The 19,662-nt window shown below is 45.8% G+C and overlaps 1 protein-coding gene across 5 annotated transcripts in view; it reads right to left on the bottom strand.

Annotated features, from left to right (window-relative positions):
• The window catches only part of PTBP1 (polypyrimidine tract binding protein 1), a 32,642-nt gene that overhangs the window by 11,430 nt on the left and 1,550 nt on the right, over nt 1–19,662 (bottom strand). For 4 of the 5 annotated variants that reach the window (XM_064174947.1, XM_064174948.1, XM_064174949.1 and 1 more), the window contains exons 2-8: nt 16,985–17,015; nt 5,365–5,443; nt 4,243–4,415; nt 2,973–3,119; nt 1,649–1,819; nt 713–823; nt 111–285 (exon numbers count right to left, since the gene is read on the bottom strand). In XM_064174947.1, coding sequence (XP_064031017.1) covers nt 111–285; nt 713–823; nt 1,649–1,819; nt 2,973–3,119; nt 4,243–4,415; nt 5,365–5,443; nt 16,985–17,015 — 887 coding nt within the window. The remainder of the gene's footprint in view (nt 1–110; nt 286–712; nt 824–1,648; nt 1,820–2,972; nt 3,120–4,242; nt 4,416–5,364; nt 5,444–16,984; nt 17,016–19,662) is intronic. The other variant, XM_064174951.1, reaches the window with a different exon arrangement.

The following is a 19,662-nucleotide window of genomic DNA, read 5'->3' as shown; positions in this document are numbered from 1 at the left end:
AGTATTCCAAGACTGTCTGACCCAATACAGTGAGGTTAGGGCCCCTTCCTTTCCCCAGCTGACACACCCAGCAGTTACAGTCCTGCTCCCACTTCAACAAGAGTTCTCACCAAAAGCAGCTGCCATGGTCTGATCAAGGGAGGGGTGGCTATCCCCAGAAGGAAGGTCTGGTCGGGTGTAATCTCTGCTCTTATCATTATTGTACTTGACATTGAGACTCGTGAGCTTGGAGAAATCGATGCGCAGTGTGCAGGAGGCGTTGTAGATGTTCTGCCCATCGAGGGACTGCAGAGAAACAAAGCCTCCTTAACCCAAGATGCATTCACACCCAGGACACAGCAGGACTTCCCCAGTGGCACAAGCCAGTGTGCCCTCTGCAGACAGGCTGGCTACACGGGGCCAGCACTGCCTTGCTTCACCCCTTGACTCCCTCTCATGATCATTTCAAATGGAAGAGACCTTTAAGATCAAGTCCAACCTTCACCCTGAAGGTCCCAGCAAAGCAGTCCCACATCAGTACACTTTAAAGATGCATTTTTGTTGCACTCTGCTCATACATTTTAAGCTCCATTTTAACTCCACACACCTGTCCTCTGCTATTAGGGCGATGCTCACTAAATCCTAACACCACCAAACCTCTGAATGCTACTTTTAACACTGATCTTAGATGAAAAACAAGCTAAAAATTGAAGCAATTCAGGTGTTTACTCACCAGCTTGGCGTGCTGAGCGCTCACTGGGTCAGCATATTGTAACAGAGCCTGGAACTGGTTGTTCTTTGTGAACGTGATTATTTTCAAGACTGTTCCAAACTTGGAAAAAATCTGAAAAAGAATGTTTGTAGATCTCAGCTCACCTCCATCAAGTCAACTCCACACTGATCTCTAGCATAAGAAGTGGAAACAACAAAGTCATCCTTTACCGTGTTCTCTTTCCAACTCAAAACTGTAACGTTTTAAACTACCAGACTGGGTGTTTGTTAATTTGTATCAGTGGCATCAGGCTAGAAAAAGCATCAGTGGGAGTTGAACTGCCCCTGAATAAGGGCTTGGTTTTGCTCTGAGTTCTTACCCAGGAAGATTCACATGCACCTTCACAACCTGGAACGTCTCCAAGAATTTCAAGGACTCTCAAACACAGCCAAGCTTGCATTTGAAACACGAAGATTAAGTTAAGCAACCACAGCAGGAACTTTCCAAACAGGCTGCTGCCCACAGGACTCCCAGGCACTGCATGGTTTACCCCTACCTCTCACACAAGGACAACATGGCAGCTCTTTCTGCTAAAGCCTAAAAGGAGCTGGAAGAGCTGTCTTGAGAACATACATATTTGGCCCCTGCATTGCACCAGGCTGCAATCAGATTAAAATAGGCCAGCAATCAAAATCTCTAGAATCAGAATCATTTAAGGCTGGAGATAAGCCTTTAATATCATGTCCAACTAGAGATACTGAAGCCTGGCCAGACTGGGATTAAAACCAGCAGAATCTTGTGTAGGTGTCTGGGTCTCCAGAAAGAAGACATTTGACAGCTATGGTCAGAACTTGAATTACACAAACCAGAACAAAAAGAAATCACACACTGCTAGAACAAGGACATTGCAAATGCAACAATTTGCCATACTTCAGTCTTATGGCAAGATGGTTTTACCTGATGCAGAACATCTAGAGTGACAGGATAGAAGAGATTCTCCACAATGATCCTCAGGACAGGGCTCTGGCCAGCCATTGCCATTGCTGCATCCACGGCAGCAGCAGGAGCTGCCAGGGCCAGGTTTCCAGCCTGGACAGAATTCACAGCTTGCAGAGCTGCCTGGGCACGCTGCAGAACCAAAAGGTGCCATGAGATACACACTTCTGCTTGCAGAAACAGAGCCAGCTTCTCTCAGCTGACTATCAGCAAACAATCTCAGTGAGCACAACAGAGCAAGTTGCTGCTCCTTGCACCAGGGACAACACAGCCCACCCCAACCAGCCAAAAAACAAACCAAGTATTTATGCTACTGCTGGAATCTTGCTTAACATCTACAGGTGCAGTGGGATTCCTCTGTCTACAGAAAAGGAAAAGCAGAGCTCTTTGGGGTGAACCATCTCCAGTAGGCCAGAGCCTGTTGGAATGGAGAGCTGAAAGTACAACTGACACAGAGATGCCAGGCTGGATGGAACTCTGAGCAACCTGATCTAGTGTGACATGTCCCTGCCCATGGCAGGGGGGTTGGAACTGGATGATCTTTGAGGTCCCTTCCAATCCTGACAATTCTGTGGTATGAGTGGAAGAGAGGACTTGAGGCTCTTCCCCTCATGCACACAACACTGCTGTGTGTTAGGGGCTGCCTTTGTTAGAGGGAATCAGCACCTGCAGTTCTGCACCCACACAGTATCAGATGCTCTGATCACATAGTCTGAAAAGTGAGAGGAGGTTACTGGACACAATTGGCAGCCTCCCTTAATAAGGGGAAACAGGTAACTTCAAGTTCTTCCCACTGCTCCTGTCCTAAAAGGCTGCCAGGAAGAGCTGAAAAGGGGAATTTTACTGTGTCTTGCACAGGAACTCTAGATAAGCCCTAGGCATTGCCATGTGCTGCTCACCTCAGAGCTCATCAGGGGCAGACTGGGCTCCACTGAAGGTGAGGACTGCCCCATCAGAGTCCCATTTCATAGAAATCCTTCAAACATTAGAATCAAAGGTCCTAGGGCAGCAGAGCTAAGTCTCTATCTGAGGACCTCACCACCTCCTGTCCACTCTACCCTTCCCCAGACACTGCAGCAGTTTCAGCAGCTCATTTAATCTGCTGAAGCTTTAGATAAAAGCTGTCACAGGAGACCTCCTTCCAAGGGCTCGTGTGCTCCATTCAGCACTTCCACAGTTAATCTCAGAACCCTCCCAGGCCTTTAACAGCAGCATAAATCAAACCATCAGCAGAGAATTCTTGTCCCTCTCACCAGCACTACAACATAAAAGAATGAAAACTAACTGCTTGGTTGGGAGAGCTGTCTGTCTTGAGCTCCTTGTGGTTGGAGAACTGGATGTAGATGGGCTGGCTGCGGAGGACTGGAGTGACAGTGGTGTAGTAGTTGACCATGGTGTTGGCTGACTCCTCTGTGTTCATCTCTATGAAAGCCTGCACAGAAGTTAAACCCAACACATGATCAAAGGGGCCCACACCAGGAGACAGCAGCAACACTCAGCAACAGCATCACACAGTTCAGACCTTCAGGAAGAACCTCCAGTTGAACTGTAACTGGATTGGATTTGCACAACTGTGCTTACATGCAAGTTTTTGCAGACAGAATGATTTAAGAACCAGCTGTATGTAGAACTGGACCTAGATGGAGATGCCCCTGCTCACTGCAGGGAGGGTTGGACAAGATGGCCTTTGAGGGTCCCTTCCAACCTGATGCATTCTTTGGACAAATGAGGATCTTCACTGTCCAGACTGAGCTAATGTTAAAATGAGACTGAAACATTTTACATCTCCAGGCTATATGTATTTAAGAAGCCAGCAACAGAAGTATCCGCAAGAGCACAAAAATACACCAAATCATTCCCATCCCCCATATTTATCTTAAGCAACTTCCCACAGGTCTCTACAGAGCAATGAGCCCACTCATTGCCCATACCTTTATGGTCTTCTCCACTTCAAAACACACACGTCAGGGATTGCAAACCAGCCATTATCTTAAGCACTTGCACGTAAATGCCACCATGCAATACAGCAGAGGCACATTCCCATAATTAAGATTAAAGACAAAGTCTTTCAAGCGATGATTAAAGTTGCCTTGCTTTTTTACTCCTTAATTTGTAAGACAATTTTAGTTACCAAATTAGTGCACGCCACCTGCATTACCCAAGAGTGTTTCAAGCTTTACCCAGCTCATTTTCTTCTACCAGGAAAGGTGTCCTGACCATGCAAAGTTGCACTGGTGGTTACTCAACTGGCAGGCTGGCTCGAGTGAAAAAGGCCAACGCATGGCACTGCCGTCCAAACAATTCACCTGCTCTGTAATTTGACAACGAGGTATAATGCTCATTATAAGTGACAACCTGTAATTATGGACTTAACTCCTTCTACAGCCTGAAAATAGTATTTTTTACAGCTCATGGGATAACCATGGAAAAGTAAAATCATAGCATGCAGAAGTGATTAGCTCCTAACACACAACAGTTGTTTAAACAACTTGGATCTGGTTTACAGGTGACAAGCTATCAACACAAGCTCTGCCTTTAATGAACAGAGATAATACCTGGTTTTTGCCTTTCAACATTAGAAGATTGGTGACCTTGCCAAAAGGTAAGCCCAAAGATATGACCTCTGCCTCCGTGACATCACTGGGGAGCTTCCGGACGTGGATTACTCGGGATGGGACCCCAGCACTTCGATTGTCACCTTTGAATTTCTTGCTGTCGTTTCCATTAGCTGTGAAAAGCAAGAGTTACTGCTCAGTGGAGAGGCTTGGGCAGAACATAGTAACACTTCTGACATCCAGCTCGTGCTCCCCATCCAGTTACTGCTCTTTATTACCCAGAGATACCAGTCTCATCTAACCAGGGTGTGCCAGACACGTGGTTGGACTCTCTTTTCTCCCAAGTTGCAGGACGTGACGCAGACAAACACCACGGCAATGGAACCAACCCTCCTCTAGTCATTTCAGAACGCTGCCCACCCATGTCTACCTCGTGTAGGTCTCAGCCTACACTAATTCTAGAGTGCTGCTTTGTTCCCTTTCACCTCAACTTGGCATCTTTGCAACATTCGAAGAGGACATCTTAAAGTGATATTAAATCAAATATGAACCAAAATGTAATCAGCTGGATTACAGATATGGCAAAGACAGGAGCTGACACAGCCTGGCAGAGTGGCTGCAGGAGGAACATGAAGGGACTTGAAGGACAACAGGAGCTCAGAGCAAGACAATTCAAGGCCATGACAAGCACAGAGGGCACAAATCTGAGCTGAGCACCCCAAGGACAGTCTTGGGTGGGATTACTCAGCAGCAAACCACTGCACAGAGTCAAAACAACCCTACATGAAATCAACTGTTTTAAGTATAGCTGTTGATAGTAAACCCTGTAAAAATCATATAGCAACTGTTCTGCAGCAACTGGTTACAGTCCAATAGTCTTTTAAAGAGGTTTATCATTATTCAGCCTGATCTAGTTGGGTATGTCCCTGCTCACTGCAAGGGGGTTGGACAAGATGACCTTTGAGGGTCCCTCTCAACCCAATGCAATCTATGAATCTATTCAGTACAGTCCTGCCAAAGCCTACTAAAGTGACTTTAAAATGAAGTCTAGGGAAAACACAGACCTCCTCTGAGTATCTGCAACGCTTAGGAATTGCTATTCTTGTTGATAGGCAATATTACCTGCAGAAGAAGGGTTGTTGCTCATGATAAAAGGTCCGTTAGTAACACAAGTAGTGAAAAGCTCCTCAGATCCCCGCCGCTGGAAAAGAAAAGAGGAGAGGTAAACTGACAGCATTTTTACTGAACTCAGGTACTCCTAAAAGCAGAACAATTGAGATCAAGCTGGACAGAAGCTGAATAGAAGCATAAGTGAAAACATACTGACAATGAGCAGTGAACCTCACCTCCATAAATTAAGCATTAAGTGAGATCCAGTTTAGTAACTGAGTAGCAATATCCAGTATCTCTTTCAAGCTAAGCTGTAGGGATCTTAGGAGCTAGACCACTGCTGAGCTGTCTGAAGTCACCAAGTACAGCATTGCCTTCAGACAGCCACCTGTTGTATCCAAACAGATTTCTGACTGCTCACAGCAGACAAGATTTTTTTGTTCTTTTTGGTTAAGCTAAAACTCTGGAGCTGATCAGGAAGAGCAAAGCAGCTCCTGGCATTTCTCAGGAGCACCAAGACTATTCTACTGGGAGCTACGAGGAAAAAGTGTTAGGCAAAAGACAAGTTCTCAGAAGCTGGCCACATCTGTTAGCATACAACTTTGGCAATTATGAACCAAAGATGTGAACCTGCAGCTACAAGCAGAAGATGTAAGTTTGAGAAACTGAGATCTGAAAGAAGTGGATCTCTTCCCCTCCTCTCCAATTCCCTCCAAAAAAGAGAAGAGAAATGAGGCAGAGCAGGAAAGCTAAGCTACTAAAGAAAGCTGCTCTCAAATTCAACAGCAGAAATAGGGCCACCTATAGTAATCTGGATTCTAGTACAAAGCAGTCTAATCACTGATGTGTTGTGTTCTAGCCACAATCCTCAGAACAGCTCCTAGGACAACAGTACCAAAGCCTCAGTGAGCACAAGGACGGACAGGCATTCTTAAGCAGAGAAACACGAGTACCACAGCTCCAAAGCCTTTGTAATCCCATCCTCTGCTGCCCTTCACACTGGTCCTTCTACATAGGAATCAACACAGTTTTGAAAACAGAGCTGAGAGTAGCCCAGAGTGCCCCAGATCCTCTCATTTCCCTTACTGCTGCTCTGTGCCTTTCAGCTTTTATAGAGGAGGAAAAACATTTGACAAAAAAAATTCTAAACCAAGCTGGTCCTTAGAAGACCTCAAATCCCACTGCAAACTGTGAGCAAACAATCAGACCCAACACATGAAAGCACTTTCTCACTGTTTTCTACGTGACTCTTACAAAGAAATGCCACACTGAAAATCTTTCATCAACAGCAAAAAGAGCAGAGCTCATCTCTGGCTGGCTGCCTCCCACCCAACTCAACAGATGCACACACTCTGCTCCACGCTGGCCACCAGACACTCACCACCACCCCTCCCACCATGCCCTATATCTGGGGGCACCTGCAGAAACAGTATCTGGGCAACACCACAAGCTCTCTGCTCACCTCCCCAGTACACAGCTCAGGAAAGTAGGTCACAGAGCCCCAGAACACTGAATTACAGACAGTTCTGGTTTTTCCTTTCCCCCCTCAAATCTTGAATTTCTTGTTTGACTACTCACTGCCAGCTCTTCAAAGACAGGCTCAAGCACTTTGATGTCCTGAATAGAAGAAATTAGGGCAGGTTCCCAAAACTGTCGTGTGCTGGTCACCTGCAAGCACTGCCCAGGTCCCACAAAGACTGAGGGCACCCAGCAAGGTCTCCTCCTTCTGACATGGTGCAGTAATTGGGAATAAGCCTTTTAACAGCTCTTCTAATTAGCACTGGGATTCCCAAGCAGAGTGAGAGGCAACTGGTCAGGGAAGCTGTTAGGCTGGGATCCCATCCTTTTGATGACTCAAAGCAATGCATCATTCCAAGGCTAAAATCCCACCAATTTGCTGTACCAACGCTGCTGTGCCTGAGCTGCTGGGAACACCACAAATGCATCTTCACTTTGTATCAACTGGGCAGCAACTGGCAGCTACAGACAAGCAGCAAACAGCCCCAGTGACACAGGTAAACATTTACTAGCCTCACCAGACCCCTTCCATTGAACTTCTGGAGGATGCTACTCATTAACAGCTTGGAAACTCCTGATGATACCCAATCTTGGTAGCCTTGTACAAACTCTGGCAGCCCATGCAATTCATCACGGAAACATCAGAATAAGCCACTCAGGGAAGCAACACTAGGAAACTATAAACTGGAAAAACTAACATTTATACTATCATGGAAAAGAGTTTAAATTCCCTGAATTGAATTTTCCTAATGGTTTGTTGAAAATAAACATTTTCTCGCATATTTGAGACTTTATTTGCAGTGCACTTGAACAAGGAATGCTCACTGCTGCTGCTTTCCACATGTCCCTGCTGCTTTAACGAAAGAGCAATCTCCAATACACTCCCTTCTTATCTTGGAGACGTCTAACTGCCCGTTGAGACCAGAGCCAGGAGGCAGAGGGGGACGATTGTTTGACATCAAAAGCAGCAGCAGGCAATTTGTAAGCTTCCCAGCTGGAAGCATGTGCAAACCAAGAGGGGAAGCTGCAGCAGTTCGAAAATTGCAATTATTCCCAGGTCTTTTCTCTACACAGGGAAGGCTACAGACAGAGGATTGTGCTGTTAGACTAAAATTATTCCTCACAGGCTCCCTTTAGAAGAGGTTTCAGGGTGCACTCCTACGAGCAGCACATCTAACACATGGTGCTGAAACCCTGCCAGGGGTATGGGCACTGCTGGCACAGTTCCCACAGCAGCAGGAGTTTCAGTAACAAAAACTTTTCACCACCATTTGTTTTTCCTCCTGCTTTTGCTGCTGGAGCTGATCTCCACAAGAGATCACAGGATGATTTTTATGGGTTGGAAGGGATCTTGAAGATCATCTTGTTCCAAACCCTGTGCAATGGGCAAGGACACCTCCCACCAGTCCAGGTTGCTCAAGGCCGCATCCAATCTGGCCCTGAACAGCTCCAGGGAGGGGGCAGCCACAGTCTCCCTGGGCAATCCATGCCAGCATCTCCTCACCCTCACTCTCAAGAAACTTCAGCTGCAACTGAGCTCTTCCAGCTCAAAGCCACTGCTCCTTGTCCTAGCATTGTAAAGAGATGCTTAATGCTGGCTGGTCTTTAGGGTGAACCAAAAAGGCACACATAACAGGAGCAAGTCCCCAGTTCACACTCCTACAGGCAGCCCCAAAAGAAGCCTCTAGCAGCCACCTGTCCTCATATCATCAGCTCCTTCCAGGCTCCAATGTACAGAAAAAGACACAAAAGCTATTCATAAGCTTCACAACGATGTGGAGGGTCAAATGCTCCACACCAAGTATCCAGTTTGGTAGAGTCAGAGGAACCAAGAGGCCAAGCTGTTGAGAAACGTTTAGCAGAGTGCCCTACCCACACCAAATCCAATGGATATTCTGAATTATCCTGGAAAAGCCAGTGCAAAAGTTAGTGATTCTGAAGTACTGCACTAAATGTAAACCTAAACCAACCCAACAGCAAAGAGCTGTCTGGGTGCTCAGTGCATGCCAGCAACACCCCACACCACCACTGCTTTTTTGCCTTCCTAGAGGAGTTCAAGGTCAGGTTGGATAGAACCTTGAGCAACCTGGTCTAGTGGGAGGTGTCCCTGCCCATGGTAGCAGGGCGTGGGGGTGGTTGGAAGTAGATAATCTTTAAAGGTCCCTTCCAATCCAAACCATTCTGTGATCCTATGATTCATCAGGGGCAGGCCCAGCTGCACAGGGCTTTGCTCAAGCCACAGCCTCTTCAGATCTGGAGTTCAGGTCCAGATGCTCACAAGAGGCATTAATTCCTGGTGACATTTCTGGTTTGCTAATTCTTTTGCAGCTGGTATTTTTATGACCAGATCAGCAGAAGCCACAGACTGCTGGCAACAACACTGCTCTACAGCAAACTTTTCATCTGAACTAACAAACCTCCTTTTCCTGTTTACAGCAAACTCAGGCCGCTGAAGTTCCGCCATCTGATCTCACCTAAACCAGGATGAGTTGTTCCACCACCAACTTCACCTCTGTACACAGACTGCTACCAGGTGAAGCATGACCTGGGAGTGTTGCTATGGCAGCAGCCTTCCTTTGTCTGCCAGGCTCTTGGTTACAGCAGCTCTGCTGCATTAACCGACTCCACCAGCCACGTGCTCCTGCTCTCAATGCTTCAGCCAAAACGCAGCTGTTAAGTCGCAGCAAAACTAGAAATTGTCTGGCACCAGGACCTCACCTGAACTTTACCATACTTTGGGATGAAGCCAAAGTCTCAGCATCTACCAGCACACCTCAAAGTATCAATGATTCATTAAGGTTGGAAAAGACTTTAAGATCAAGTCCAATCTTCTACCTGACACCTCCATAACTACAAGACCCTGTCCCAAAGTGCCACACATCCTCTTTTTTTAATCACCTCCGTGGATGGTGACTCCACCACCTCCCTGGGCAGCCTGCTCCAGCATCTGACCAAGTACTACAGACATTCTCATCTCTCTTATATCATCATTTATATAGTAAAGATCCAGTCAGTGCTAAATGGATGACAATAATCAACTGCATGCTGCCTATGCAAAAGGCTAAGAACAAAATACATCTGAGCAAGCACAAACACATTCATCAAGACAAACCAGTGATATTAATCCACTTCCAGAAAGCAAGACGTTAGAGGCAGAAAGTAAAATTAAAGCAACAGCAAGACAGGGAGCACTGGAAGGACAAGGATGATGACTACAAAGGCCAGCAAGCTTTGGATTGGCCAAGCCTAAAGTTTACAACACTCCACTTTCCCATCTCACTGAGGAACTCCTACACAGCAGCAGTGATCTCTGCCTTTGGATACACAACATCTTACACTACTCAATTAGTAACCAGGCTAAGGATTGCAGTAGCCCTCCTTATGACAGAAGGGATAGAATCAGAAGTCCAACACGCACCAAGCAGGTACCAGAGCTGAAAGCAAAACACAAGAAATCTGAGCTGTCAGGAGCCCTTGGTCTGCTTAAATTCAGATAAAAACTGTCAGAAGTCCTGTAACTCCCTGGCCAAAATATGCAAGTGTCTCTTTCTGCTCCTTCACCTCCCCTACATTTGTCAAGAGTTTGGACCTAGTAAAAGCCCAATATGGTATTTTGCAGACAAAGTGACAGGCAAATCATTGAGAAGCTCACACAAACTTCACTCTGATCAAAGCAGCAAAAAAGTCTTTGAGCACAGAAAGAGAGGAGTGCCTCTGAGGCATGCATGCTTCAAGGGTTCCATGTGAGGTCATCCCAGAGGAGCAGAAAAACGTTCAGATACTTCACTTCACAGCTCAAGCCACTGTGAAGAAACTAAGCAAAATCCAGTCTGATGACATCATCATCCACACATGCTATATTCCAGCATTTTTTGCTGAGAGACTCAAGAGGAATGAACTAAATTTAAACTACTAAGAAGGATGCCAGTTTTCCTTTGTCTTCCACAAAAGATTCAGCTCCAGCAGGGGTTTCTCATGTTACCTCCATGTGCCTCTCCCTCCTGCACTCTGCAATCATTTAAAGGTAGAGCAGTGAGGAAAAAAAACGCTGCAATTTGGGTCACAAAGAAATGCCAAGTTCACTTTTTTGGTCAAAGCAACCCTTCAGGACACAACTGTCTCCCTCATCAGGCGTAGTAAAGGTGGGAAAATCAATGCAGAACTTCAAGACCCCGAGGTGTGCAGCCTCCAAAGTGGCTGTCAGGCACAGAGTGACACTGCTGTTCCACCAGGCTGCAAGCAGCAGCCACAAACTCTGTGCTGCTCACTACACCCTCGACGACACAATTTATCATCTGATCAGAACCAAAAGTGAGGGAGGAGAAATAAACTTAGATCCCCAAAATGCTTATTGCTCCCCTGGATCATTTACCTGCACATTAGATGAACACAATGAATCTTGGGGGGAGGCACTGGCTTGCCTGTCTGGCTCAGCATGCATGAGTTAGGCTATGATCTGTTCAGCTGGGGTGAGACAACACACTCAGGGCTTTTTTATTTGCTGGTGAAGATTTAAACCAGTATCTTTACAGAAGAGCCAGCACAGTAAATTTCCCACTAAGGTTCCTGGACACACACACACACTTTCAGCATCTTTGAAACCAGGCTAGTTGGTCAGAGCATTGCAAAGAAGTCAATGCTGAGGACAACTCTGACACAAACACATTAACACAGGTACTGCCTCAAGGACTGGTATCATTTCTACTCCATGCAGACAGGTTTCTGAGCTCCCAGAGACACCAGAAACTGAAGTACTGCATTGGAGAACAAGGGAAGACTTTTTTCAGTGGTGTCCAGGGACAAGAGGCACAAACATGAACATAAGCAGTTCCATCTGAACATCAGGAAGAACTTCAAGAGTGACAAAGCACTGAAACAGGCTGCCCAAAGAGGTGGGGGAGTCTCCATCTCTGGAGACATTCAAATCCTGCCTGGACTTGCTCATTTCTGTGTGACTTTCTCTTGGCAGAGAGGTTGGACTAGATCTCCAAAGGTCACTTCCAGCCCTTACCATTCTGATTAAAACAATGTCTCCCACAGCCTGACCTGAGATTTTGCAACAATCAGGAGCTGAGGCACACACCAGCCCCAGCACAGAGCCGGATCTGCAGCCCACTCGTCTCACCAGCCCCTCCCTGGCTTTTCTCACTCGGTCTTTGCTACTATGGAGACATCCTGTGAAACAAACCTGCCCTTTGAGCAAACAGAAGGTGTGGCCACGTTGAATAGCCCAAAACTCCTCAACTCGCAGCAGCAGTAATGCAGTCATTCTGGCTTTGTAGGGCAGCACACACCCAAGCTTTATGATAGACTGCTCCGACTCGGGAGCTTAACCAGTAGTCAACCTTGAGCTTTTAAACTCACTGCAGTGGAGCAGACTGGGCCCCGGTGAAGCTCCACACAAAAGCAATGGGTAAATCCTGCTGGGTAAGTCACGTTGGGAATCTATGAGAGAACATTTTGTGCCCCAATCTGTGAAAAGGGGCAAATTGAACAGGCAGGTTTAGAAGGAACTCCACACTAATTCAATCTCCTCTAAATTGCAGTTGTGTAATAATTACAATCTGCTTTGGCAAACACCAAGCAATCACCACAGTGGGATTACCAAAACACACTTGCTGAACTAAGCAGAGTATTCAGCATGTTTTCCTATCAAGCCTGGAAGACAGCTACACCAGAGCCACCCAGAAAGGCCATCAAACACCACTCATCTCACTACTGAGATGACAAAACATGGCACCAAAACGTCAACACTTTCTGGTCTGAAGATACCTGAAGCAGATGGTGGTGATGCTAACACTGGAATCTATCCTTAAATTTGTGTGATTGAAAAGATAAAGCTGAATAAATTCATCTGTGAAATAGTTCCCTGGGTATTTTTTAATCTTCTTTTCACCTTGGCTGATTTTTTCTGCAACCACTTTATTAACTGATTACTTGCTATAAAGTCTCATTCAATTTCTTTTTTGTCCACAAGAAGTCATAGTCTGTTTTCTTTCCAACTGAAGTGGTTTCAGTCAGCTTCCACAGAAAAAAAGTTGTTTAGGTGTGATGGAGAAATTGCTTTAGGCAGCTCTAACAGCTGAGAAGCCTGTGGCAGAATCTTGTTTGGCACCGGAGCTTCAACAAACAGCTCACAGTGCTGCTCAACTCACTACAGACATAAGCAGCATTGGGAACCTTCAGAGGGGTGACCAGTGAGGGACAGGTATCCATAAGCTGCAAGACCCAGGTGCACAAACTCTGTGAGCAACAGCACAGATAGAGCTGCCCAACAAACCTAGCCAGCACCACCCAGCACCCATGCCCTTCACTACATGTGGCTGACATGTGTGATCATGCCTGCTGGAGAGGCCACAAGAGCCAGCTTGTTGCAGCCTCTAACTAAAGCCATAGGAGGGGACTGGAATTTCCTCACAACATTCTTGGCCTGCTGCCTGAAGCCATAATTACTGTTCCCATGGCAAAGATCCTGGCTTGATCACAAATCACTTCTATGCAGTCAGCCTGTACCACACTCCAGCAAACCCTGGTTTCAAAAATTAACTTTTCCAATGCCACAGAAGCATAACCTCTGGAGAAGAGCTCAAACTTCTCCAGGAAACCACCAGACTATGCAGCACCTACATTATTCTGAGTCTATTTTCAATCACTGAAATCCATTTTCACTTAAAGGAGTAATGCCACAAAGTTCATGGTTGTTCTAGTCAGTCCTGCTCAGGGCCCGTTAGAGCCTGAAGAGACAGTGATATCAAGGCAAATGAAAGCAATAGTGATCTTGATCAAAATACTTAGGAGGCAACTGCAGGGGTCAGACCCAGTACCTCAGAGTTCAATGCAGTGCCTCCATCTTAAGGCCATACTTCCTTTTCAGACAGCTATGAAACTAAGTCTAAATGTGTTTCTCATCTGCAAGACATTCCAGAGGCTGTGCATCAAGAGTTCCAGACCAGAACTGTACTGAGCTTCCTAAACAAATTCACACACTTCAGATCCAAGAAACTAAGGACAAGGCTAAATGTGAGGCCCAGGAATGGCTCCGACGACTACCAACCTGATGACCAGCAAGACCATCAGACAGAGGAGTGCTCAAGCAGTAAGCCCTGAACACAGAACCCAAATTCAGCCAAGATCTCAGAAAGATGAATAGAAATGAGTGTGAGCACCCTTAACATGTAAACTAAGGATGTGAGAAAATGCTAAAAAAGGTGCCAGCACCCTGCCCTTTAAAACAATGAAGCAGAACAAACTGGAATGTGGCTTCAGATTCCTCAATTCCACAGTTGAACTTAGCAACCAGGAACATTTACAGCAAGCAGAAGGCCACCCTGAGTTACCTCTGACAATCAGCTCAGCAGTGTTCCAAGCTGCAGGCACTTGCTCTCCTGGTCAGAAGATTCTCCAATGTTGGGACATTGATGACTGCAGGACATCAAAAAGGCTGACTGGTGTCCTAGGAACACATCTAAAGTACCGCAAGACCTGACACCATTTGAGGACTGCAATCTTCCAACACCTTCAACTTGGTGGGGCAACCATTCCTGCCTTCTTGGTACAGAAGAATTACTAACTTTATACCTCAAAGGTTTTCCAGCTCAAATTTTCCTGTCTTATTTAGATGCTGAGTGATCAAGCTCCCAGCATGGACACCAGAGCAAAGCAGTCCTATCTTCACTTGAACCCTGTGTCCATGAACACATTTTGTAAAGTCAGATGATGACAAATCTGCAGTTCCACAGCACCACTTTAGGTTATCAAACAATTAAAGAACACCTGCTTCTGAAGGAGGGGATCAGTTAATCCTTGAAGCAGTTCCAGTAACCCTCCAGGGCTCACAGAAGTGCTGATGGATGAACAGAGCTCTGTCAGTGGCATTAGTTCTGCCAAGACAACCCTGAAACACTTCTGTGACGATACAGAAACCTCCTTCTGCAGTCCCAGCAAAGCCAAGGAGGGTGGACTGAAGTGGAGTCTAAGAAGAGCTGCAGCTGATGAGGTTTCACATAATCACAGAGGGATGTTTAGAAGTGTTCAATCAATCATTTGGTTACACAGCTTTTTGAAATGGAGATGCCTGCACCTCTCTTCCTGTAGAAGCCCTGCGGTCAGAGGAGCTTAAGCAGCACTGAAGCAGCAGAGCATGGGGAAGCTGCCTGAGGAAGCTGTCTGGACGCAGCTGACCTGCACACAGCCACGTAGAGGGATGAGGCACAAGAGAAGCCTTTGCTTTGCTTCCAGCTGTGCACAGACAGGATTTCTAACTTACCTAAGCAAATCCAAGACATGAGTAATATCTTACACCACAGCACTCAAGCACGTACCTCTATTACATGATCTACACTGCAACATTCAACAACTTCATCAGGTAACACTGCTATGGCAAAAAACTTTAAAACTTACCTTTGTCAAGATGATTCAACTTTTTTTTTTGCTTCTGTCACTAATTTTCAGCTTTCTCAAAACATGCCTCATCTGACTCAACAAAACTCAATTTTGGTGCATGTCTTTGTCCCTCCACCCCAGTGCACAACAAGCATGAGCCTGGTCACACAGTCCCCGTCCTGGCAGGAACAAAAGCCTTCTGATGGGGCTTCTCCCAGTCCTCATTTTAGACATCAGACTGTGCTGTTCTAGGGCCTGGAATCAGCCCACAGACAGGGAGAGGATGAGGCACTCAGTACCACATCCTGCAGCTTCTCAACATTCAGCAGGAGGACTGCAATTACAGCTTCAGAAGCTTCCTGGTCAAATTTAGTTAACGTGAAAAAACACTTCTTAAAGCTGCAGAAAACCTAAAGCTGCAAAAGGCACATTGCTAAAATCAGCTGACAGAACTTTTAGCTAGAGTAAGGAATTTACTGGCAGATGTTATCAAACTGCTCTGCAGTGGTCACATAATGACTTAGTTTATAGCCAGTGTAAAAAGTGCACTATTAACCAATCTTACTACACTCCACCCTTGCTCCGCCTCTGATGGCAAACTTAACTCCTCACAACTGTGTTCTCGACCAGCAGCAGACACTAGCACAGTAAACTCAAATTTCAGATTCTCACAGGAGGAAAAGACAGAACAACCTTCCCCCTCCAGCTACTACTTAGAGCCCCTCCATACATTTGTTTCTCAGAAGCCCTAAAGCAGTGTTTAACAGACTGATTTTGTTACCCTATTTGCAGTGTAGCATCAAATTCTCTCCAATGCTCCTGCCTCACAGCAGCAAAGCTTACACTACACAAAAGCTTAGCTGTGCTCTGAGCTAGTCCTATCACACCCAGCATCACTTCAAGCTGCCACACAACTCCTCCTCAGTCTGTAAGACACTAACACACAGCTCAGGCCCACTGAACAAAGCTGTGCGATCACTACTTTGAGGGCCAACACTCACACAGGTTCCATCTCACCACAAGAGCTCACAGGGCTGAACTTATTGTAATCTCAGTCCCAGAGCATTAGCTGGGGTGTTCACAAAGCCAAATTAAAGCCTTTCAGACATGAAGGGGTGCTGCTCTCTTCTGCACCTTCCTCTTGGGCATCTGGCAGCAGCCAGAGTTCCTCCTGTGAGGACAGCAGCCCCAGTACTACTCAGATAAGGAGGCTCCTGTCAGCACTTTGAGTTTCGGGGCTAAGTCTGCACTTTCAAACCCTGAGACTAGAAGAGTAAAGGTCGTATTTACTGTACTTGCCAGAGATAAAAATCCACAGCTAAATACTCTTTTTTTATGTGGCAGAAGGATTTTTGACATAACTGAACAGGAATTTACATAAACAAAGGAAATAAAGAGTTCTCAGAAGAAAAGAGACGTTTCTCCATGGAAAAGCATTGTCTAGCACACAGGTAACAAGCATGGCTGGACACTTTAGTAGAGGAAAGGGCTGTTTCTAAATGCAATAACGTTCTTTTCTGATAGCTGATAATCAATGTCCAAATGTCAAGAGGTAAATGCTGAGCCATAGTAAGCTTTCAATGCATATGGAACTAAATTTACCATCTGGTTAAAACCAATCTACATGGTACCAGAAATAACCCTTTAAAGCTGAAGGTCTACATTTGGTAAGGCTAAAACTAGGTCAGATGCTGAGCAGTGTAAAAAGAGAGAAAAAGTGAGAAGTGCCTACCTTTGTACCAACTGTTATATCTTGGACAATGCTGTAGAAAAAAGAAAGAAAAGGATTAAAAAAGTTAGATAGGTTTGCCACAAATATCCAGCATAGTTTACAGTAGTAAGAAAAAAAGCAAGTCAAAGTGCACAGTTGTCTTTGCAAGTGAGCCAAGGACAGTTCATATAAAGAAAAAATATTAGATGGTGATGGTGGAGACCCAAGACCCAGCAGTGCCAGAAAAAACACAGCTCTTCCACTGCCTACAGCAGAGCTTGATCCTCTTGTGAAGGTACCACAGCAGGGCTAGGACCAGAAGCCCACAGCTAGCCCAGCAATCCTCATCAAAATGCAACCTGATGCAAACACCACCTCCAAGCCAAGAGCAAGAGTGTCAAGAGTCAGCTCCATCACCAACAATCACTTCTGCACTTCTCAGCCTCCTGTCCCAAGGAACATCCTCTGCTAGGCTGGAAAGACTCAATGCAATTCTAAAGAAACCACAACACCAGTAAGGAGATGCTGATGATGGAGCTCCAGTGGTGCCACAGACAGAGCACACCACACCACTTGGAGATGGCTGCTTAGCCAAGCTGAACCAGCGTCAGGCTTACAGCAGTGCCAAGACACACTACCACCACTGGAGCCAGCCCACAGCAAGGCATGGGGAGTGCAGAGAGCAGGGAAGAGGTCCAGGCAGCTCCCAAACTGGGGTATGTCTGTTGCTTTCTCCATCAATTCCTTTCCACTTGAAAAGACCACACCAACCACTTATTTTACCCTAGCATAGGTTTGAAAGTAAGCACATTTATTAAACTCTACCATATATTCTTGTTAAGCTTCCTAAAATGAGAATTCCTGATTAACTAGCATGAAAAGCAGCATTAGCTGCACCTCAAGCAACTCATGCTAGCTCTCAACAGAGACAAACATTACACACAATACACAGGCACTTGGAGGAGCTTCTTTCAGTGATGGGATCAGAATGACTTGCCCACACCTTGGCACGTTGTACCTGGGTAATCTCCCAGGGTATTACTGCAACTACACATTACTCTTGAAGGAGAGCTTAGCACAAGTCTAACCACTTCAGTTACAGCCCCGTTCCAAAGCAGCATCAGAGAACTGAGAGCAGAGACGATCATTTCAGGTGGAAGGAGCAATGCTGCATACCCATCCAACTCCACGCTGACCACAATCTCAGGGTACAGGATCCCAAAGCAGCTAATAGACTTACAGCAACTCTCAGGAAACGTGGCAGAGAAGCAAAAGGCAGGGCAGTCATTCCTAAACCAGCACTGTTAAATGTGGGAGGCACTCAAGAACAGTCCTACAAAGTGCTTTAACACTGGAGAACTCACACTCGCTTCTGCTCCCTTCCCTCCCCTCCTGCAACAATGCGCTTTTTAGGGACTCAAACACTGCCCAACCTTACGAAGTCATTTGTGTTACCCCAGCTCCATCTTAAGCCATACCACAAGTACAGGCCAGCTCAGCTCCTCACACTTCCTCTTCAAAGCCAAGCTGCCATGTCATCATAACCCAGCACTTAGAGCTGGAGTTTCGGTCCGACCCCAGTGGCTGCTGCCAGGAAGCCATGCAAGAGCTTCCCAACCACTTCAAGCAAGTGCTGCAGGAGCACACTGGGCTCACAATCCCCCAGTGCCTGGTCACCAAGACAGATGGGTTCTTGCTGCACCTTGAAGGCTAGCAGTAATGAAGTAATTGAACCCATCTGCACAGATCAGTCTGAAGACTCATAATCAATCTATTAGAGCTACTGAAGAGGCTCGGAGCACACATCTCTGCAGCACAAATACTCAACGGTAACCCAATTTCAGACCCTTAAAAACCATTTCTTGTCAGCAAAGCATAACAGGAGGGAATCTCCCAAGTTTCCCAAGCTCTCAAAACTTACCCCAGAGCATTTTTCTTACTTCCTGTTCCTCTTGTGGGCCTCAAACACAGGAAACGTTTTACATAAAGTAGCCTTAACGGTGGTTGTGGTGGGGATAGTGTTTAAAAACCATACAAGAGGAAAAACTGTTTTCTTTGCCAAGAATTATTGATTCCTGGCATATTGTTGTAACCCATCTGACAACGAAACACCACATGAAACAAGCACAAACAGCACCGAAGAGTGTTTATTCCAAACCTGCAATATACTCCCAAGTTCACACACCCCCTCTCAACTTCACACATTTTAAGCCTCATTCAGCCTTCAGCAGAGGATTAAAACTTTGCTCATTTGCAAAACTCCAGGCAATAAAGCCCTTCATAAAAATGAGTTTTTTTAGATGGGATGGAAAAAAAAAATTAAGCAGCACCAGGGAAACCTTTAGGTCATGTTCCAAAGCAGTTATTCCCCATCTGAACTCCTCATGTGCTTTCAATAAAGCCATTTGTTCAAACGGGGTCATTGGAAAAGCACAGCTCCGTATCGCTTTAGGTTGAAACAAGACTGCAGCAGCCTTTGACTAGCGAGGCAACAACAACAAAAAAAGGAAAACTCATCTTCAGAAGCAGCTTTCAAAGCTTCAACTAGGAACAGCTTTCCCAGGGCAGAGATCTTCCCAAAGGTACTGGGATAATTAAGACTCACGTTTGATTTCCACATTCAAATAACTATTTTAACATGCGCAGTAAATGACCATTCCTAGGAACTTCCACGAAGGCAGATGAGAAACTGATTTTTG

The sequence above is a fragment of the Pogoniulus pusillus genome, chromosome 41, assembly GCF_015220805.1.
Source record: "Pogoniulus pusillus isolate bPogPus1 chromosome 41, bPogPus1.pri, whole genome shotgun sequence".
NCBI lineage: Eukaryota > Metazoa > Chordata > Aves > Piciformes > Lybiidae > Pogoniulus > Pogoniulus pusillus.
This window is presented reverse-complemented; position numbering and strand designations above follow the sequence as displayed.